Consider the following 23,688-nt stretch of genomic DNA (forward strand, 5'->3'; position numbering starts at 1 on the left):
TGATTTTCTTTAAATCCTTGGAGAGTTCCAATATGTTATTTTCCTTTCCATTACCCATCACATTTCCTTGATTGCTACCAGGGTTTCCATTTTCGGTACCACTTCTATTCTCATAGTCATTCTGCCTTTCCCTAAGGTCCTGCAGTGATTGTTCCAAGAAGTTGATTTTATCTCTGTGTTCGGTTAGAAGGTCGATTATAGCTTGGACCCCATCTCCGTTATTCCCTAGGTTGTGTCGATCCTCTTCATGGTCTTCCTCATGGTTTTCTTCATGGTTTTCCTCACGGTTTTCCTCACGGTTTTCCTCATGGTTTTCCTCCCTTTGACTCCTAGTACGTCTTCCATTACCCCTTCCTCTTCCTCTTCCTCTTCCTCTTCCCATTCTAGGTTTTACCTAAAAGTTAAATTATGTAGTTAGTTTTTTTTGATTTAGGATTTTAAAAAAAAATAAAAAAAAATTAGTTTCTATTATTGTAAAACATTCCCTTAGTTGAATAAATTGAAGTGAGCACAAGGCCTAGATTTGAACCTTTGCTCTGATACCACATATAATAACCCACCAAAATTGATTCAACAAAAATTGAGTATTATTTTTTTTTTCTTCATTATGTTTTATTCAATTGCATACTCTGGGCATCCATCCAATTAGGATTAGGCATTCATCCATCCGGGATGAGCTTCTAACCATACGGGTTAGGCAATTGTCCATACGGGACATAAAATTCCATCTATCCAATATGGGATAGGCATCTACCCATACGGGGTAGGCATCCATCCAAACGGGGTAGGAGATGCTCTGGCCAGAGACTTAGACTCATCGGGACCATTCGGGTCCTGAGCCACTCACTAAGTACTACACTCTTCTAACAAGAATGCACCGAGGTTGCCGTCCTTAGGAGTAATTGAAAATAATACAAGCTTGAATTCCGCCTCGGAATTTGGCTTAAATCCTCGGGAAGTCAAGCGAATCCATACGGGATTCCTTCCGAGTATGCATTGAATTAAATTTGATTATCTTATCTTTCAATTAGGATTCTTACTCAACCAAGCCTAGACCCCACCCACGAACGCCTGAGTACGAGGGACAACTCCGTCCCAAGACTGCCTACATACCCGCTTCGACACGGGATCAAGGCGTAAAGTATGTAGTTCTATTTTCTAGTCTATGGTTTGATGTAAACTGATTTGTGGGTACACAACCCTTTCTAGGGTCAATGTCCCAGATTTTATTCCTACAGGAAGATTTAATTCATTCAAAAAGAAATAAGAAAAAAACAAGATTTTATTCACAGCAAGGAATTGGAAGACAATATTTTAATTCTTCAACTAACAAATATCCAATCTACAGCAAGAAATCGAAAGACAATATTTTTAATTCTTCAAACTGACAATATCCAATCTACAGCAAGAAATTGAAAGACAATATTTTAATTCTTCAAACTGACAATATCCAATCTACAGCAAGAAATTGAAAGACAATATTTTTATTCTTCAAACTAACAGTATCCAATCTACAGCAAGAAATTGAAAGACAATATTTTTAATTAACAGTATCCAATCTACAGCAAGAAATTGAAAGACAATATTTTAATTCTTCAACTAATCCACTACAAACAGATTTCAACTAATTCCTCCTCCATTCATATCCCTTATGCACTATCCTTCCATCTCATACACCTCTATCCACCATCCTTCCATCCTTAATTTCACTATCCTTAGTGTGGGGCATTTCACTCCTTTTGTAACATAGTCCTTGGATATGCATTCATGTACCCTCCATCCTTTAGTCTTCCATATCCAATCACTATCCATCCACTCAATCCCTCCATCTATTATTGAAGCAATCTCCCCATCCATTGCATCCTTTTACCAAGCTTTGTTTATCCCTTCTCATTGGTTCTCATTCATTCTCCATTCAATTCTATATTGTCCAATCACTTTATCCTCCTTATATCCTATCCAATAATTTATCCTTCTCTCATTCTACCCAATCCATTTATCCTCCTTCCATCCCATCCATTCCATTTGTCATATTTTCATCCCTATAATCAAAAAATCTCAAATCAATCCAATCCAATGCAATCAATCCTATTGAAATCTAGCCCATCATCCTTAATCAATCAATCATCTTGATCCAAACCAGATGATAATCTATTGGGCATCTTTAATCCAATTATTATCATGGGATGTATCCTTCCCAATTCTTAGGGTATGTATTATTCTTATAATTAACATTTCTATCCTATTCATCAATAAATTGGTTTTCAACTTGACTGGGGGCAAAATTTTGGTTTGCTTTTGGTTTGTTGCACATATTTGCTTGTTGCTTGTGTTTGTTATCATTGTTTGTATTTATCATGGTCTTTGCATCCTATTTCCACAAATGCGTCATGGTCTTCCATATAATGTGTCATATGACATATGTTTGCACTTGACCTTTTTGATCACATACTTAGCACATTGTCATCCTAGTTCCTCATACCTTGGTGTATAATATCAAATTTAGGTTGCTCATACCACCGCAACACAATTCTCCTCCATTATTCATCTTAACTATCCCTTCATCATCCTTAACATTTTTCCTTGCATCCTTAATCCTATAGTCCTCTTATCTATTTCAAGAGTAGACCCATGTTCTTAGAACCCACATGTCCTCTCAAGGGGGCATACATCTACCTCTTTGTCATCCTTCCTCAACCTACTAGTGACTAGGGCATCATGCTACTAGTCCTTATCTCATTCTATCCATATGTTTTATTATTCTTTGATATAACATCAATTCATGATGCTATATCAAAGAGGGGAAACATGTAGACGTCTAAATTTTTCCATACCTGACCGCATTTGACCTTATCCCATTCTAGCCAATTAAATAATTATTTATTATTGTTTAATTAATTAATCCTTTATCTGTACCCCTCGCCCTTAATTAGATAAATTTACATTTATTTGATTAATTTTAATCACCTTTATCCCTCACCTTTAATTGAATAAATTTATATCTATTTAATTATGTCTAACCTTATCTCACTAAATCAATTAATTCATTTTAATTGATTTAAGCTAATTAAACCACATTACCATTTTCCCTATTATTAAATTCCATATCACCCTCAATCCTTGCCCACTCAATCCTAGCCCTTAAATCCATTTACATGGATCAAGATCTAAACTTATCATCATGTGACAAGTAACCCTACCCTCCTCTTTCTCACACATGTGTGAGCATGGAAGGTCACTTCATAGCCACTCTACCTCTTACACATGTCATAGACATGTCACTTTCACAAGCCCCTACCTCTTACACATGTCATAGACATGTCCCTTTCATAAGCTTCCCCATGTGTACTCACACATGTGAGCACACTTATCCCTTACACCTCAATTCTCATTGTGACACTTGGCACAAGGCTAAGCCTCCAAATCTAGGACCACATTCTCATCCAATCCTAACCATCCATTTGACATTGAATATTGGCCATTGATTTTTTTCATGAAAAATCTATAAATTGAGACCTCTTCTCTCATTTTAATGATCTCTTCATATGTTATCCTTATGTTGCCCATTTCATCACTCAATCACCCTTATCATACCATCATGTTGTTGGTTTGAGCAATCACATTCCTCCCATTAACAACAACATCAAAAAGAGAAAATCAAGTGGAGAAGGGTGCCTCTACTTCAGCTCAAGAAAGAGGAGAAGGTATAATAGTTATTGTGCTTTAGATCTTATTCTTTTATACATTTATCCATCATATTTTATCATCTTCAAATTACACCAACGACAATCCTTTAATTGACATGGAACAAAAGATGGATCAAAGTTCTTCTAGTGGACTTTAGAAGATTCCATATTTGCTTCAATAATTATTTTTGCTAGGCCTTGATCTTTGACCAACTTGGCAATTTGAACCTCCATGTCATACTCTTGGATATTATTGATCCATATACACCTTCTTGATGTTTCTTATTTCACAAATATTTCCCTAACAACTGCATGGCACAAATGCTACAATCTTGATTCCAACAAGGTAGGGTCTAAAAATTTGAACCTTAATAAGACCATAGTCATGCTTTTTCAAGATGGAATAATTCAATCCAAAATCTTGAAATGATTAGTTGAATAAATTTATTGGTTGTTCATAACCTTCAACATTCTTTTTAGTAGAACAACAACAATTGTATAAAATGATGCAAAAGAAAAGAACTTGAAAGGCTTGAAATAATAAGGACTTACCAATACTTGTTCTTTCTTAAGTGCATCCTTAATCTCTACGAAGGAATCATTCCTTATCCCATTTGGAAGATTGTCCCTTCTTCAATACGTTAGAAATGGCATTTATCTCCTCAACAAAGTTGAAAAACAAATATTCACACAAAATTATATGTCTAAAGAAAGATTGGACAACATTAACAATCTCGGTATGTGGGATAAGATCAATGGCTTTGACATGTTTTGGATCAATTATTACCCCATCCTTAGACACAACATGCCAAAGAAGAATAACCTCTTCAACACCAAAAATATATTTCTTGGGATTTAAAATCCTATATCCTAAACACCTTTCTATTCTTGGAGTAGGCAATCAAATCATCTTGGTAGAAATATAAACATTAAGTCCCTAAAGAAATATAAACATTCTTCAATCCAAATGGCATTCGAACATATACAAAGGTTCACCATGGTGTTGTGAAGGCTAGTTTATGTTGCTTTGACTCTTTGGCAATGCCATGATTATAACTTGAGAATCCATTCATCATAGACATCAATTCTAACCAAGTCACCTATTGCAACAAATGATCCATGCTAGGCAATGGATAATGCTTCTTCAGAGACTTAATGTTTATATTTCTAAAATCTACATAACCTAATATTCCCACTCTTTTTTCTATCCAGAACAAGTTAGACACCCATTCTAAGTGCCCAATTGGTTTAATAATACATCTTTCTTTCAGTTTCATCGATTCCCTCTACATTTGAGGAGCAAGATGTATGTTGATGGGGTGTTTCTTTTGTCTAAATAACTTTGTACTTGACTCCACTGGAATGGTATGTTGGAACAAATCTTCCTTATAAGCCTTCAATTCATCATAAGATCAAGCAAAGTATTTCTTATGCATTTTCAATAATGCAAACAACATTTTCTTCTCTAATGGCGTTAACTTCTTACCAATAAATATTATTTTAGGAGCTAACTCAATTCCTAGATTTATGCCCTCTACATCATCAAGCCCTACGTCTAGATTTGTAGCAATCAACATTGTCAAACATTCTCTCTAAAGAAACAAGACCCTTTGGAATGGTAATTTTCTTTTGTAGCATATATGCCCCTAATATGAGATGACATAAGCTTTGAATCACTATGCACCTTGATGCATTTAATCATATACTTTAGAGTCATGTTCAAATCAAGAAGAAAAGCCTCATACTTTACTACATTGTTAGTGCAATTAAAATTCAATTTGAAAGTAAAATTGTAGTGTTGGCCATATTTTAGACTTGGTTTATGCTCATTCTCGTAGGTTTTTTCTAGGGTTCGTTTGTACCATTTTGTTTAGCCTCTTGTTAATATTGGAACAATTTATAACTATCCTTAGACCTATTCTAACCCCTAAAACCCACATAGAAAATCTCCTAGATAAATTTTAATTTAGACACCCACGAACACATATGTTGGCACTTTGGACACTCAGACAATGGGTTTTAGTTTCATATTTGAAATCTTATGTGCCCAAATTCCTAACCCTAGTTTTTCCCTAATACATTCTCAAACAGTTATACTAACTGGAATTTGAAATAAAGTCACTATCATGCTTCTTTTGAGGGTGTGATTTCTTTCGCTCACAACTCTCTATTACATACTACTAAGTTTTATTCTCTTCTTGCATTGCTATTAGATTTTGAGGCTAATGCATTAATGAAAATATACATAAGGTCATCCTAAGACTTCTTACAGTCTCTCACAAAATCTTCCTATTCCTTTTTCTATTTTTCTATTGCCTTCCCAATCTCTTCCCAAGTCACTCCAAAAACCCCTATTCCTTTATCTTTGCACCCTGCCCTCTATTATGTTAATATTTACATTTGACCATCAATCCTTTTCATTTCCCCTCCCAAATTAACTCAATATTCTCCACTACCTTAAACCCCCCATCCACCTGCACACACTACAAGTAAAATTGCTTCATAGGACATCACACATACTCCATTTTTTCTAAGGCTTTGTTGAGGTTGAAATAGATCATCCTAGGGAACTAACAAAGGTAGCCTCCCAAATAACATAACCTCTATTCTTCCCCCCTATAGCTTTAAATTAGAATATGTAAAGATGGGGACATTTCAAAAGGATCTAACAATAAATTCTAGACCAAGACACAAAGAAGTTCAACTCTCTTAAAATTCAAAGCTCCAATAGATAAAAGGTAAGTGTCTAGTTGTTTAGGTGACCTACAAGAGTGCTCCATTGCTTACTTGACCTACATGATTTGTTGGCAACAATGCAACAAACTAAGGGGGGGGAGGGGGGGGTGAATTAGTTTGCACAAAAACTTATTGCAACTTAAACCACAAACAAATTTGATAATTAGCAGTTAAAACATGAAACAACACCACATCAATAACACACATAACACCAAGACTTTTGATGTGGAAAACCCGGTTAAGGGAAAAACCACGGTGGGAACCTACCCACAATGAGATAATACCCTGTTAGGAGTAAATGAAATATCACAATAGGGAATGCACATGCATTCAGGCACACTACCTAAAGCTCGCTACTCAAATAAGAAACCAAGAAAGGCTACAACCTTAAGGGAAGGAACACTGCCTTACGGGAAGTCTTACTGACTTACAAAAACATTCGGACAACAATCCAGATTATATGAACTATGAAAATAGCATCTCCATATGCCTAAGTATAGTTTCAATTAAGCACACAGATTGCTCTAGAACACTTGTCTTCTCCTTCACACTTTTGAAAGATCAAATCACTTGTTCACACATACAACTCGATCATACACACTTGTAGACATTCACAGACATACATCTTACATGATTATTATATTTATTTATGCAAACCCTCAACCTCAATTTCAAGGTCAGTTAAACCCTCAATACAAGTTACAAACTAATATCCTCACACACTATAACAATACATGCGGACCAAAACAATGTCAGCTAAGACATAGTCTAGACCCAAATCAACACTGCAAACATGCAACACCTCCAACAATTATGCCTCGATCATCTGGAACATGCTACAGCCACCAAGAATGTCGCATAACACGAAGAACTCAACCGGACAAAGAAAATCTTCAATAATGCATGCAATAATCAATGAGGACCACCAATACGCATATAACACAATCTAGAGATATTCACAAGAAACGTGAATTGCACCACAACAACTGCAATAATTCAGATTACAAGAATCATCATCATCTCTCTACTGGACCTTAAGAACATCAACATAACTAACTGTCAACCTCAAAGGTTTGCTTGTGGATTTCCAAATCTTGAATCAATCAAACTGAGGACACACATCAACTTCCAGAACACATCCCACACATCTGCAACTAAAGATATAGCAATTCTAGAGCGATATGGATCACAAACCAGAATATTGAATAACACGAACAACCGCATAACATCCCCAATACCAGATCTCATAACTCGATCGAATCATCATGTGGACCTCTGCAAATTGGAATGAACCATATACAAACAGTATACCAGAAATCCTTTAAACCGCATCAGCTCATCTACAATACATAGGCTAAACCAACTCATTTCATCAAACTGCAATATTGGAATACACAAAAAACTTTCCAACAATCTCCTCATCAACAATCTCCACATGTGTTGACATCAATGACAACATATCGGCCAATATCCAACAATCTCTCCCTTTGTCATTTATGAAAACATATGAATGTGAAAAACAATCAATGCAAAGAAAGAAATCAACTCTCATCAATCTCCCTCAAAATCACAAGGATCAACTCCCCCTTTGACAAACAATTCAAATCTCAAAATTCTCTACTCTCTTACAAAGTTTTTCACATGCTTCTCTCCCCTTTTGACATCAATGACAAAGGCTCAAGAGTCACAATTTTCTCCCTCTGAATTAGCTTCGCAAATTTGAACATCTGAACCACCAACATTGACTACTTCCCCTGAGTAGCAGCCTCACTCGTCAATCTGGAGCATAAAATATCTCTATGAAGTTCACCGGACTGATGCAAATCCATGCATCTTAGTTCTCATCGGGAGGGGTAACCACCCCTAACTTCTCTCTAAGATACTCAAAAATATCTTTAGGCAAAGGCTTCATAAAGATATCTACTATCTGCTCCTTTGTAGATACATACTCCAATCTAAATTCTTTCTCATTCACCTTCTCTCTCAAGAAATGAAACTTGATTGATATATGATTTATTTTGGAATGCAACACCGGGTTCTTTGAAATATTGATAGCACTTGAATTATCACAGTATATAGCAATAGGCTCATCATAAATAACTCCTATATGCCTCATCCAAATTGCGTGAGTATAATTGCTAGCAGCAACAATGTATTTAGCCTCTACGGTAGATAAATAAATAGCATTCAAGTCTTCTTACTCGCCCAAGAGACCAACTTCTTTCCCAAAAACAATGCACCACGTGTAGTACTCTTTCGGTCATCAACATTGCCTTCCCAATCAGCATTTGTAAAAGCACTCAAAAAAAAGTCATCATTCTTAGAATACCACAAACCAAAATCAATTGTCCCTTTCAAATATCGGAATATCCTTTTTATAACAGTAACATAAGATTATTTAGAGTCAGCTTGAAATCTAGCAACATGACACACAACATTCATTCTATCAAGTCTAGTCTGAGTCAAATATAACAAACTACCAATCATAGATCTATATCTAGTCTAATTAGATTTTGGTGAATCATCATCTTTGGTCAGCTTACATCTAGTCGCCATAGATGTACCAACAGGTTTAGAATCTTCAAGACCAAATTTCTTCAACAATTATTTCACATACTTAGACTGAGATATGAAAATACCTTTGTCCAACTGATTAATTTGCAATCCGAGAAAGAATTTCATTTCACCAATCGTAGACATCTCAAATTCATTCTGCATCTCTTTAGCAAATTTCTTACATAGACAATCATTTCCTCCAAAGATAATGTCATCAACAAAAACTTCAACAATCAAGATGTTATTCTAAGCAATTTTAAAATAAAAATTATTGTTAGCAGTACCTTTATTGAATCCAAGCTTCATCAAATACTTATCCAATCTGGCATGACAGGCTCTAGGGACTTGCTTCAATCCATAGAATACTTTCTTCAACCGGCAAACCATGTACTTTTCATTTGTCAGCTGAAATCCATCTGGTTGCTCAATGTAAACTTCTTCTTCCAATTCACCATTAAGAAAAGATGATTTGATATCCATTTGATAAACCTTGAAATCTTTATGAGCAACATAGGCAATAAATAATCTAACAGCTTCAATTCTAGCCATTGGAGCAAAGGTCTCCTCACGGTCAATTCCTTCCATCTGTGAATAACCTTTAGACACAAGTATAGCTTTATTTCGGACTTCACCCTGTTCATTCAACTTATTCCAATTACATTTTTATCCTTAGGTATAGGAACAAGAATCCATGTATTATTTTTCTCAATTTGATTCAATTCTTCTTCCATAGCTTTAATCCAATTTCCATCTTTGCATGCTTCATCAACATTCTCAGGTTCAATCTTAGAAATCAAACAAATTTCTTCTGCAAGTCTTCTCCTAGTCTTCACACCTTTATTCTTATCACCAATAATCTGATTTTTTTAATGATTCAACCTCAAATACCTAGGGGTTTTAGGATTTTCTTGAATTTCAGGTTCTTGAATTCTTCCTTCTACACTAGCATCTGCACCTTCATTCTCAGACTTTTCCAGAGCAATCTGAACTTGACTTTGGGTCTGCACCAGCTTTTCTTTATCTGAACTAGGATCCCAATCATCAGAATAATATCCCCAAGATCTAATCTATCTCACATTACCTTCATCAACCTTCACATTAGCACTTTCAACCATCTTTCTCAATCTTTTATTATAACACCGGTAGGCCTTACTTTTAGTAGAATAACCAATAAAGATTCCTTCATCACATCTAGCATCAAACTTCAAGATCTTCATCTCTTTTGATATAGCATTTACTACAAAAAAATCTAAAATATCTAATAGTAGGAGCATGACCAAACCATAACTCATAAGGAGTCTTACCAGTATCACCTTTGACATTTACCCGATTAAGAGTGTATACACCAGTACTCACAACTTCTCTCCAAAATACATGCGAAACATTTCCTTCAATCATCATGGTTCTAGCAGCTTCTTGAACTATTCTACTATTTCTCTCCACAACACCATTTTGTTGTGGTGTCCTAGGAGCAGATAATTGTCTCTTAACTCCATGCTCTTCACAATATGCTTTAAATTCACTAAAAGTGAATTCTCCACCTCTATCAAATCTCAGACACTTCAGCTTCAATCCAGTCTCAGTTTCAACTCTAGCCTTAAAACTCTTGTATTTCTCCAATGCTTCGGACTTCTCCCTTAAGAAGGTAACCCACATCATTCTTGAATAATCATCAATTAGCAACATGAAGTACATGTCACCCTGCAAGCTTCTCACTCTAGAAAGACCACACAGATCAGTATGCACAAGATCCAACAATCCATTAGAATTATACTATTTGCTCTTATAAGTAACGCGTGTCTGCTTCCCTAATTGGCATTCCTTACATACCAGATTAGAAGGCTTTATTAACTTTGGTAGATCTCTCACTGCCTGAGTAGAACTTATCTTAACCAAGAAATCAAAATTTACACGACACGTCCTTTTATGTCATAACCAACTTTCATCAATCTGAGCAATCAGACAACTTTTACCACCAGCATTCAAGTGAAAAATATTACTTTTAGTCTTTGTACCTGATGCAATCTTAGTTCTGAAGCTACTCAAGATCTCACATTTTCCATTCTTGAATTGCAAGTTATATCCCTTATCAACCATCTGACCAACACGCAGAAGATTATGCTTTAAACCTTCAACATACAACACATCATCAGTATTATGCTTACCATCAAGAGAAATAGAACCTCTACCACAAATTACACAAGCTTTGTTATCACCAAATCTTACTATACCACCATCATACCTTTCAAAGTTTACAAATTTACTCTTGTCACCTGTCATATGATGAGAGCAACCACTGTCAATTACCCATTCATCTTTCTCCTCAACTTTAGCAACTAAAGCTTTCTCCTCTTTAATGCAGCTTGTAGAATCTGTAGTTACAGGAGCATCTTCCTTGATAGCAATGAACAATAATTCATCTCTAGAATTACCTTTATCTGACTCATCATTCGTCACACCTTCATCAGCAGCATAATAACACTTCTTCTGATATTTATGTTTACATGGCTTAAATGGCTTCTTAGGATTTTTATCTCTTTCTGAACACCTTGATGCAAAATGTCCTATCTTATTACATGAAAAACATTTAAGAGGTAACTTCCCTTCATACTTACCGGCACCTTTAGGCAATCTTCTGGAATTAAGTGCTTCAAGCTCCTCAATCTCTCTTTCATCTCTTTCTCATATCTACATACTCTTGTAGAACTTTATCCCAAATCATATCTCTGCTTCCTGGAAATAGTAACTTATATGCATATTCAACCTTAGGAAGAGAGTCTTCAAACTCACTCAACTCAAAAGCATCAAGCTTACCAATTAGCATGTCTCTTGTCACATTTGTCACAGTCTGGATCTCATCAATAGAAGCAACTTTATGTTTGTAAGCAGGAGGCAAGGATCTCAACACTTTAGCAACAATCTCAGACTCTTCCAAAACTCCACCAACACATCTGATTCCACACACAAGCTCATTCACTTTTTGCATAAAAGAAGTAATGTTCTCATCTTCACTCATCTTTAGGTTCTCATATTTACCCTTCAAGCTCTGCAACGTAGCAATCTTCACATGACTATCACCTTCATGCAAGGTCTCCAATTTTACCCAAATATCATGAGCAGTCTTTAAGTCCATCACATTAGTCATCCCAGAATCTGACAAGGCACTTAGCAATGCTTCCTTGGCTCTAATATTGAATTTTGCTTCCTTTATCTCATTCGGAGTAGTACGACCATTCTGTAGAACATTATATACATTCTTAGTAATCTTCTAGTACTCTTCTCCAATGCATCTCAAATGGCATTGCATCTAGCTCTTCCAAAGAGTGTAGTTCATTCCATCAAATCTCGGACTATCCTTCTTGAAAGCAAAGGTTGTCATCCCGGATCTCCTCAAGCGGTCAAGCTTCTTCCGAAGGATCTAGCTCGGATACCAATTGTTGGCAACAATGCAGCAAACTAAAGGGGGGTGAATCAGTTTGCACAAAAACTTACTCAAACCTAAACCACAAAATATATCTGATAATTAACAGTTAAAGCGTGAAACAACACCACATCAATAACACATATAACACCAAGATTTTTGACGTGGAAAACCCAATTAAGGGAAAAACCATAGCAGGAACCCACCCACAATGAGATAATACCCTTTTAGGAGTAAATGAAATATTACAATGGGGAATGCATGTGCATTCAATCACACTACCTAGAGCTCACTACTCAAATAAGAAACCCAGAAAGGCTACAACCTTAAGGGAAGGCACACTGCCTTACAGGAAGTCTCACTGCCTTACAGGAAGTCTCACTGACTTACAAAAACATTTAGACAACAATCTGGATTACATGAACTGTGAAAATAACATCTCCATATGCCTGAGTACAGTTTCGGTTAAGCACACAGTCTAATCTGCAACACTTCTCTTCTCCTTCATACTTCTAAAAGATCAAATCACTTGTTTGCACATACAACTCGATCATACACACTCGTAGACATACATCTTACATGATTATTACATTTATTTATACAAACCCTCAACCTTAATTTCAAGGTCGGTTAAACCCTCAATACAAGTTACAAAATAATATCCTCACACGCTATAACAATACATGCGGACCAAAACAATGTTAGCTGAGACATAGTTTGGACCCAAAACAATACCGCAAACACACAACACCTCCAACAGTTACGCCTCGATCATTCACAACATGCTACAACCACCAAGAATGTCGCATAACACGAAGAATGCCACTAGACAAAGAAAATCTTCAATAACGTGCGCAATAATCAATGTGGACCACCAATACACATAAAACACAACCTAGAGATATTCACAAGCAACGTGAATTGCACCACAATAACCGCAACAACTCGAATTATAAGAATCAGCATCATCTCTCTACCTGAGCTCAAGAACATCACATAACTGACAGTCAACCTCAAAGATTTGCTTGTAGATTTCCAAATCATGAACAAATTGAACTGAGGACACACATCAACATCCAGAACACATCCCACACATCCACAACTGTATAACATCCCCAATACTGGATCTCATAACTCAATCAAATCATCATGCGGACCTCTACAAATGGGAATGAACCATCTACAGACAACATACTAGAAACCCTTTAAACTGCATCAACTCATCTGCAATACACAGGCTAAACCAACTCATTTCATCAAACTGTAATATTGGAATACACAAAAAACTTTCCAACAATCTCCACATATGTTGACATCAATGACAACATATCAGCCAATATCCAACATGATTGTCCAAGTTGGACACATGTGCTCCATTGCTTACTTGAACTACATGATTGTTCAAGTTGGACACATGTTCTAAACATAGCAAAAATCAAATTTTCTATGTCTACCACTCTAGTCTTCTACAACAAAATTCAATCAATTAAAGATGTTTTTTCCTAGCATTCCTTATTTCATGTGCTAGTTTCTTATTTCTAGCTCTTTACATTAGTTTGTATAAGTTTAAAACATTAGTTCTTTACATTTCTTTGTTAAATGTCTATCTATACTTTGTTTCATACGTACATTAAACTAGCGTATGAAAGAAATGAACTTGAGATTGACAAAACAATAAACATGAAACCTATAGTTCCCAAAAAAATATCTTTCACCTATAGAGAATAGATCTACTACATACTAAAGCTTTACCACAAATAATCTTCATCTCCTAAAATCCTACAACAAATAGTTTTCTCACGAAAGCATATTGCAATGAATTTCTTTGACCTAGCAACAAACACATTGCATGTGAGAATGATCATGATATCTAAATCATGAATTGACCAAACCCAAACCCAAAAATAGGGAAAAAGAATTAGGCATTTATTAGCTATTCCTAATTGTTGGAGACAAGCTAGGGTTAGGATTATGTGAAGAATGTTTGGGCAATAAAAAAATGAATTTGAACATAGGGTATAATAGCACTAATGCTAATGCCCCTAACAAGTGGACATCAACAATAGGACATGTCAATATGAGAGTGAGGAAGGCCAAAGTGAAAGGTATGAACTAAGGATGGAAAAATAGCTAAAATCAATCAAAATAGTTATCACAAGTTCATTTAAGAGCATTGTTATACCAAGCACAAATCAAAGCGGAAAAAGTGGGAAATATGTTCTTATTTCTACGATTATAATGATTAAATTAATTTTGGTTTGATTGACTAAAATATTTTTCCAATAAATTTAAGAGGCGGTTAACATTGTTAAAATCAACATTACAAATGCTCACAACTTTAATTATAAGAACAAATGTGAACACTATTTCCAAGATCACATGTGAGAACTATTTCCTTTTCACACTACATGCTCTTATTAACATCAAAGACAATTCACCGAATTTTATAGCTTACCTACTTTCTACCATATTGTCTATCAGCACTTAAGGCGCAGATTTGATCATATTTATTAATTAATTGAAATTCAACATCATAACAAATAAACATTGTAACTCTTATACATAAAAAATCAAAACAACTACTTTTTTTTTTAATATTCAAATATATATGTGAAATTCAAAGAAAATATCTATTGGCACTTCTATTTCACATGTACCTTTACAAATCACACGCTCATCACTGAAACTTTGTAAGAGACATCCTCGATGCCAGGGTAGTTCATTCTCACTTTCAAAGATATGCAAGAAAAATGAAATGCAACGACAAGTTCATGCATGCTACTTCATAAACACTCTTCCTGAGATGGTTGGTACGATTGGTATTAAGGATCGCAATAGCATCTTCAATAATCTATAGTACAATGATACTAATGTCCAAATAAAATATATTTTAACTTATTTTAACTAATGTGTAAAAATGTAATCTGTAGAGCATCAAAAGTGGTCCTCCTCGTAATGATTCAGCAAGCACTAGGATCATAATATTAAAAAGAACAGCGTGATTGTAAATCTATAATGCATTCTAATGGCTGGACACAATATGGTTGTCCATAGGGACGCCATCCCAACTTTAGAGCGTTTTCCAGCTTTAAAATCCTCTGTCAAACGTACAATGGTTTTATCAATATATGACAGCTAAACTCTCACCGAATCTGTCGAACTATAGTTAAAGCCTGCAATGTTCCCATTGTACATTTTTAAGTCCATCCAGAACTATAATTTCAACCCAATCTTCTTCCTATATACGGGATTTAACCATACGTGGCAGTCAAACATGTTAAAACAATAAAATAGTAATTGGTCCACCTGAGAATGCCTGACAAAAGTACCTGCACCATAAGGAATGTTTATTCTGTTGGAAACTGAGTCATGTTTGAATAGTAGATGGACTCATAATTAAGAGGGTTAGTTGTTAAGTAGAACACCCAACAGTTAATAGAAGGTCGTATCATTGATTCAAGAAAAGTTTAACATGGTATCACAGTTCAGGTTAGTAGACCAATGTCAAATTGAAATCCTCGAATACTTGTAATTTGACTCAAGCGATGGTGTTGATAAATGAAGTACCTGACCCAAATGGATCCGTTACCAAAAGGACCAATAACTCGATAATATAACAACCCAGCAACAAATGGGAAATCCTAGATTCAACTTCCACCTAATTGCATTAAGAAAATTAACATATCTTCCCAAAAGAGTTATAATATTGTATTAAAAGCTGTTATAATACTATACGTTGGTTTTTGTAGTACGAATCAACTGGTGGCCGATCTAAACATGCTTTAAAAGTTAAATTTGTACTACAAACTGTTAAAATACATCCATGATATGGTTCATCGCTGTTGTACTGCTCAACTTGTAGCCAATCCAAACATACTTTCAATACTTTAATAAACACACGTAGTATCTAGAATGAATCCATTCCCGCGGTATTCACTTTTTCCATATTATAACACTTTAGATTATTATATATTATTTCCAACATAATGCCCATATATCTGCATTTTTATGGGCACTCAATTCCTACCAGGTGTTGATTTCCGTGTAGCAGTTTTGCCCTCTGCCTACTTTAGTGGGGCTATGCTTCAGCTTTGGTTTTATTAAAAAAGAGAGAGAATAATGCTCCCACTTTGTAAAGCCTGATACACTCTTCCCCATACCTGTTCTCTCATGTTTGTCGCTTCATGTGAGAAGAATTTGCTACAATGAAAACCCAAATCACTAGGCAATAACATCCTTCCTCTCTCTAATCATATCATGTCATCACATTGGGGGCCCTTCACAGATTTCCTTCCTCATCCCAGAAGATTCCCCGAGTGCTAGAGATAAACAATCAGACAAATTCACCTAAACCAATGAGAAATGGATTTTTGAATTTGTCTTCCGATGACAAACATTCTTCACAGTGACAGGAGCACCAAGTTCCTTTGGGAGACAAGGACCCACCACTTCATGTTTTCAACAACCCCACCATATCTTCACTTTCCCTTGAGGTATCTGCCCGACCATTTACTTCAATACTCAATCTGGTCGGCCACTCATATCAGACTATGACCGGCATAACGTTTTTTTAAACATGTGAACCAGATAGAAGAGAATTCTAATCAAACTTTTTTATAAAGGCAACTTGGAAATAATTATCTCCAGCTTAAATTAAAAACAAAATTTCAGCAACAAGCATGCTGATTACATGCCCCTCTCTACTAGTTTTAAAGTTGGTCAAAAATATGAATATATAATAAGCTTGAATATATGAACAGATCTTGGGTAACATAAATTATCTTCCCAAACTGAATTGGGACCTGTATTTGGTTTACAAAAAAAAAAAAGGGTCACACAAAGGACCAATTCATAAACATAAATGCTAAGCAGTGTGTATTTTCTTCTTCATTTAGGACTTTCCAAGCAATAGCCCTGTCATATGAAACAGGCCTGCCCATGCTAGAGACGCAGATTCCGGCAGGAAGATACGCATATCCCTGTAACAACCAGAAATGATCTATGAAATTAGTTGATAGATCATAATGAAGTGAGAGAGGAGCAAAATACAGAATAATACTCCTGCTTAGTAGAGCTAGAGCATCAATTTACCTGTTGCATGATCTGACTAAAGTCTGAGAAAAGGCTCTTGCGTCCATTCTCATCTAGTATCTTTTCTAGTGAAATATCTTGCAAGGCAACCAAAGTTGTTTCTAGCATGTCAAGGCCTGCCTGATTTGCAAATGTGAAAACAGGTAACGCCTGCATGACACCAACAGAGGCCCAATGCATAAATCATGCATATCATCTTATTAAATTAAAAACATAATAACATTTAAACTGCAAGTATATGTGTCCTTGAAAAATGTTTTACCTTTAAAGAACAACACATAATAGCATCTGAATGGTGCCATAGCATTTTAAGTACAGATTCATTGGCTTCAGAATTAGGCCTGAGAAGCTCCACGCCCAAGTGGAACCTGAGTAAACATAATCAATTCAGCTCAAGAAAAAACACCCAGCTCAAAAGAATAGATAACTACTTCAAAGAAATTCTGACCTGTGACAATGATTTAGTTCATCTGAGGAAATAAATAGGATACACTGTTCAACTCCAAAATATATTCTAAAGAAAGACATCACTTACCTGTAGCTCTGACAAATCCAACGAGCAAGTGTAAGCGCCTCAGGCGTTCCAGGGGGTGGTCTTGGCCCAAGATGAGAACCCAATCGAGAAGGAGCTAAGGCCATGGCAACCCTCTGTACAGATGCTACTACATTGCGGACATATTGACGAGCCATGGATGCAACATTCTCTTGCAAATGGCTCTCATAAGTGAACTGGAAAGCAATTGTCAATACGGATCTTAGGTTGCTTGAATTTCCACCATAGTCACCAGCCGGTCGAGCACCTGTTGGACCAACCTCAAGTGCAGATGCCAGGTCTAATGTTCGGTTTGGACTAGAGCTATCCTGCATTATAGTTTTTCTCTTGTGAATAAACGTAATTTCATCACAAAAGAATATTTGCACAATCTATCACTATATTTAGAACACACAGATCATCTTCAATCTGCTACCATGCTTGTGAATATACTTACTATTCCAGAATCCAGGGGAATGACTCGGAAACCCGAAGGCAACAAAGGAGCACTATCAGTCAAAGATGCATCAATTGGAGCGAACACCAGTTCAGCACATGCCCCAACTGCATTTTCATCAATCCCACTGCATAGCTGTCCAATTCAAAAGGTTAAGCTTGTCAATTAAAATGATCTCCTATAGATTGCACTGCCCATTCCAGATATCAGCATAACTAGATAAAAAATTTCAATAAAATAATTAAATACCTGCAAAAGAAACATATCTCTAGATAGTAATGCTTCCTCCTGAGTGAGGCCATTGCACTCCAACTTTATAACCTCCAAGAACTGCATACACATGCAACGCAACAAAGAAATTAATTGAGTCAACTTGTAGTAGTATTTATAATAGCCACAAATTTGTTCGTTAAAATTAAAATGATTAGTAATCACTAAACCCCCAAAAGAATAGGTCAAAAATAACACAAGCAATCAATATTTATTTACCTCTTCATGTTCCATGTTATGGGCCAAGGGAAGGATGACCTGACCACCTCCAAAACCACCCATGCGGGAAGTAGGAACAGCACAAGGACTTGCCTTCAAAGCAGCTGCAGAATAGGCATCAATATTACTGTCTGCCCATTCTGATCTATGCTCTCGCAAGAATCGAACAAGTAATGATGGAGGCACATTCTGCAGATCCGAGGTAGGAAATCAAGATGTGATTATGGTTTGATCTCGAGCATAAACTTATTCAAACAATTCGATATGGTCACAAAAGGAAACAGCGGTATCAAACCTGCAGTAGCATGGATGCCTTGGCACAGAGGACACAACCTCCAAAAGCAGGAAGCCCATCAGGGGAAGCAAGATGTGAACCCAAAAGTTTGCTTGGTGAAGAATTGATGAGAATGGTTACATCATCCACCCCATCACTTGGCATCAAAGACCAACCATCATCTGTGAAGCCATTAACAGCCTCATTGAAGCCCCTGTTATCCAAGAAACAGTCAATCAAACACAATATGCAGACATACGTGATGAAGAGAAATGTCTCACAATGAAAATACTCACTTGCACAATCTCTGGCTAAACATCCTTAATGCGGAAGGCTGCCTTCCCCAGCCAAGGACCATATCACTTGAAACCTCCTGTGCTACTTGGCGCAACCGACGCAAAGCCTAGTTGGGAAAAAATTATTAATTAGAACATCAAAATAAAGAACAACGCCCAATTAGATGCCTTCAAAGAATTGTGATGAGTTCTGGCATCCAGTAAATGTAATTGGCATCAATTGTGAGCATTAATTTCACTGGTGTATACAGATTTACAATGAGTTAAGAATTTACCGCCATTGTAGTTCTTTGTGCAAGTGCGGCAGATGATTCATACAGCGGACGGAGTACTTCAGGTACACTCCATGGCTGAATCATTTTCATCGAAAATAAATTAGCCAGACTTTCAGAATATTTGAGATAAGTTATAACTATCCATTCATTCTAGATTTCTCAAAAAAGTCCTCCCTACCTCCATATCCATATGGTCAACAATATGAATTATAGAGCTGCCACCTTCACATGGTCGAATCAAATATCCACTTGGAAACATTTCTGCTCTCACAAAATGTGGCACCGGCGGCATGCTTGGACTTCCCTTATCACTTAAAGATCTCTCACAAACCTTACAAAAATTTCAAAGTTGTGCATGAGTCGATTTTTCTGTGGTTGAAATAGAATAGTGGGTATGACAATCAGAGCAAAAGTATAGAACAAAGGAAAAAGATCTCGATGCGTTGAAAACTCAAATGTCAACGTGAGCTGAATTTAACGTACCACAAGACTGCCATCTTCCATCACAGAGGTATATCTCAGAGTGCAAAAATCCCGAGCAGAAGCTAGGGTAGTTGGAGCATACATCTGCAATTATTCTGATGCAAATTAGGCATTGCCTTACATACAACAACGCAAAAAATTCCCTAACCTTGAATCAAATTGGCATGCAATTCTATCAACCTGTGTATATAGAATCTCAACGGTTCCTCCATTTCCAGTAGAGAAAGCAGTCAATACATCCACAGACCGACAATCCCGAAACCAAGATGGGCGATCTTTGAGAATCTCTGCAACCTGAACCAGCTTAAACGCATAGATTCAATTACCAACTCATCCTTCAATAAAAAAAATATTCAAATCAACTGCCCCGGGATAAGGATCCATTACCTTTGTAGGTTCTAGACCTACAAGACCACAAGCTCGTGCAGCTACTCCAGGACAACCGTGTGAAATAGCAACAATACCAATAGCATCCGGACCAGGCTGCACCAAGTGTGAGGAATAAATATTTAGAAATTTTAAAATTTAAATATAAGCAATCGCCAACAAAGTACTAGATAAAAAAATCAATAAAATTAATGCAAACCTTCATCCCAGGCATCTGGATCCACTCAACAGCAGTTCCTGTAGCCTTTGAAAGAAACTCTGTTAAAGTCTCCTCTGCAATAGATAGCAATCTGAAAAAGAAAGAGCCAAAAAACCACGAACGGTCAAGTTATATGCAGAGTAAAAGGTTAAACGCCAGAAAAACACAGAAAATGCCAGAGCCACAGGCTCTATAGAAGAAAACGAAAACAAAACCTATGTAACATTTATTAACCCAACTGTTCAAATCATTAGCTAATGGCAACGCATACTACATACCCTGCAGGGCTGGCGTCTCTTGGGGGCTGCCGCGGTGTCAGATGATTTTGCTGTTGATGTTGACCGCTTGTTACTACAGACTCACAGCTGTTGTCAGTAGTCGCTATGGCAGCCTACAAAATAACAAAAACATGAGAAAAAGATCAGCCATGGTAACCCCTCAATATCTACTGCAACCTTCCTTAAAATAAAAGATTGGCAAAACTGTAAAGAATCAAGAATCGTGAATGCTTAAAAAACATGGATCAGTCATATAACCCTCAAAATATCCGCATCTTTACTCTCAAACAAAATAAATATATCTTTCTCGACCTGTGATAGATCCCGAAAATAGTCAGCTATTCTTTAAAAAAAATTGTTCATCCGCACAACCCCTTAAAACCCAAGAATGATGGATAAGCTTCATAAATTCTAAGAAAAACTCACATTCTGTAACTGCTGCCTGAAATAACCATTCTCATATACAAGCTGCGAAACCTGCTTCTGCAAACGGTCATTCTCCTCCATTAAAAGCTTATTCATCGCAGTGAGTTTTCTGTTCACAGTCTGAAGCCGCGAGGCCTCTTTCCTCTGTTTCTCCCTGCACCTGCGCAGTTAACATAACAGAGTTAAACCGAAAGAAAGGATAACAAAAATAAATCCATGCATACAGACTTCCTAAGCTTGAATTCCGAACAGAAAGGCGTGCCCCCAAATTCATACAGCAAAGATCCTTCCACCCCACCAAAAATAGATGGACAGACACAGACACGACAAATTCGAACCCAAAGTAGAAAAGTCGTAATCTGTGTAACAAAGGGGAAGAATGTAGCCGACGTCTTGAGTTCGAAACACAAAGTCAGGAAATCTCACCTGCGATTCTGAAACCAAACTTTGATTTGTTTCGGCTCGATATTAGAAAGTATAGGGCACTCTCGTATGAGTTGCTGCCTACGATTAGAGCTAGGCTTAGGACAATCACGGTACAGACGCTCAAGAGCCTCAACCTGCTCAGCCGTGTAACGAACATATTTGCCAGGGTCCATTCCGCCCTTACTGTCCTTACCCGAGGTCACAGCCATCAACAAGCAAACACCCCCTTCTGAAAAACACCCACCACGGTTCGAACCCACGGAAAAACCAAACCCGAGAAAGAAACACAAGACAAAATCCCTTCTCAGAAAGACCGACTATTCTTCTTCTCATTCACCACACTACTGCAATTGTCCCCTGCTCGCACCAGAACCAACAACCCCAGCATCCCAATCCCAACAGTCTCCATTTCATCATCATCTCCATTCGGACAGCATAACCACGGTCCAAACAAATCTCCCTCTTATATATACCAAAACCTCTGAAGAACTGAAGCAGATGAAGAAGAGAATACAGCAATAATTATTGTAAGGCGACAGACAGCGCTTTCAAATCATCGAACGCAACAACCTTGAAGTTGGGCATTAAAAGAATAACTACAAAGTGGGGGCGCAGAGGTGGGTGGAAAAAGAAATAACGAGGATAATAGAAATCAAATAGAGGTAGCGGACGAGATTGGAACTCGGATGCGACCGGTCGTTAAGTCCTTTGCGCGCACACACACACAAAATAAAAATAAAAAGCAACTGAGGAAAACGAGCCGACTGGCTGGCGTGATATAATGTGCAGAACCGGGGTTTTTCTGTTTTCTATTACCCAACAAATGACGGATTTATTCCCCCAAATGCAAAAAAATATTCACACCTCCTAAAAGCGCGTGCGCCAAGTGTTCATTTTCAGGCCTGTTTTATAATTTTTGAACTGCTGCACTGCACCACTTTTCTCCCTCATACCATGCCATGAATGCCATGGATGCAAATGCAAACCCTCACCCTCAAATCCATGAATATGCATATGAAATATGAATGTAAATCCGTCCGATCTATCCGATCCTTGTGAGAGCTGGGGTCCAGCAGGCATCCCTTTACCAGGAAGCGATGCATGACACGTCACACCACAGACGCCTTGTCATGGGGTTCGGAGGGACTGTTAGCAGAGTAAGAATCGTACATTGACAAAGCAAAATCCAAAATCCAAGACTGCTTTTTCACGGGTCAGCTCTTTCTTATGCTTGTCACGGACGCCTCCTTACTATTATTTTTTCCTCTTCTCAAAGTCTTCCACTATTTATTCAGGATTTCTGTAGTACTGGGGGACAGCGTGGGGGCATCGCATCCATTATTGCCAGCGTCTCTTACAAGACATTTCTATTTCTAGACCCCCCCCTTTTCACTGTGAATTCGTTTTCACCATTGATGTTGAGTGATTGCCAGCATGTAATTTAGGTTTGAATTTCTCAAGACTTCTGCTTCAGTGAACATCAATCAAGGTACAATTAATCCCTGGCCCAATTAATCCACTAACCAGTAAAAACGAGCGAAGAACGCGCTTAATTCTTCAGACGCCACCAATTGTAATCCCTTTCATATGTGGATTTCCCTGCTCTTTGTGGTGCGCTGCCCCCACACGCTTGATTTGTGATGTGTTTGAACTAGAATTTCATCCTCCCACGGGGT

General features: G+C 37.0%; 1 protein-coding gene across 1 annotated transcript; it reads right to left on the bottom strand.

The window, feature by feature from the left end:
* Positions 1–17,127: 17,127 nt before the first annotated feature.
* On the bottom strand, positions 17,128–23,262 carry LOC131033247 (homeobox-leucine zipper protein ATHB-15). The gene is made up of 18 exons (XM_057964419.2): positions 22,013–23,262; positions 21,587–21,746; positions 21,161–21,273; positions 20,883–20,973; positions 20,684–20,779; positions 20,477–20,590; positions 20,297–20,380; positions 19,992–20,144; positions 19,814–19,888; positions 19,539–19,645; positions 19,264–19,456; positions 18,969–19,157; positions 18,729–18,809; positions 18,480–18,614; positions 18,026–18,351; positions 17,753–17,858; positions 17,491–17,640; positions 17,128–17,378 (listed from the first exon to the last, which is right to left on the bottom strand). The coding sequence occupies exons 1-18, from the start codon at positions 22,219–22,221 to the stop codon at positions 17,232–17,234; spliced, it is 2,529 nt and encodes an 842-aa protein (XP_057820402.2). The 5' UTR covers positions 22,222–23,262; the 3' UTR covers positions 17,128–17,231.
* Between the last annotated feature and the right edge of the window lie 426 nt (positions 23,263–23,688).

Source organism: Cryptomeria japonica, chromosome 6, assembly GCF_030272615.1.
Source record: "Cryptomeria japonica chromosome 6, Sugi_1.0, whole genome shotgun sequence".
Lineage (NCBI taxonomy): Eukaryota > Viridiplantae > Streptophyta > Pinopsida > Cupressales > Cupressaceae > Cryptomeria > Cryptomeria japonica.

Excerpts from the sequence above, each read along its gene's own strand:
- LOC131033247 (XM_057964419.2), bottom strand. The coding sequence starts at position 22,221 with ATGGCTGTGACCTCGGGTAAGGACAGTAAGGGCGGAATGGACCCTGGC. Across the intron at positions 18,810-18,968 it reads ATAACATGGAACATGAAGAG|TTCTTGGAGGTTATAAAGTT; the intron begins GTAAATAAATAT and ends ATGTGTATGCAG. Across the intron at positions 18,615-18,728 it reads GAGATATGTTTCTTTTGCAG|CTATGCAGTGGGATTGATGA; the intron begins GTATTTAATTAT and ends TGAATTGGACAG.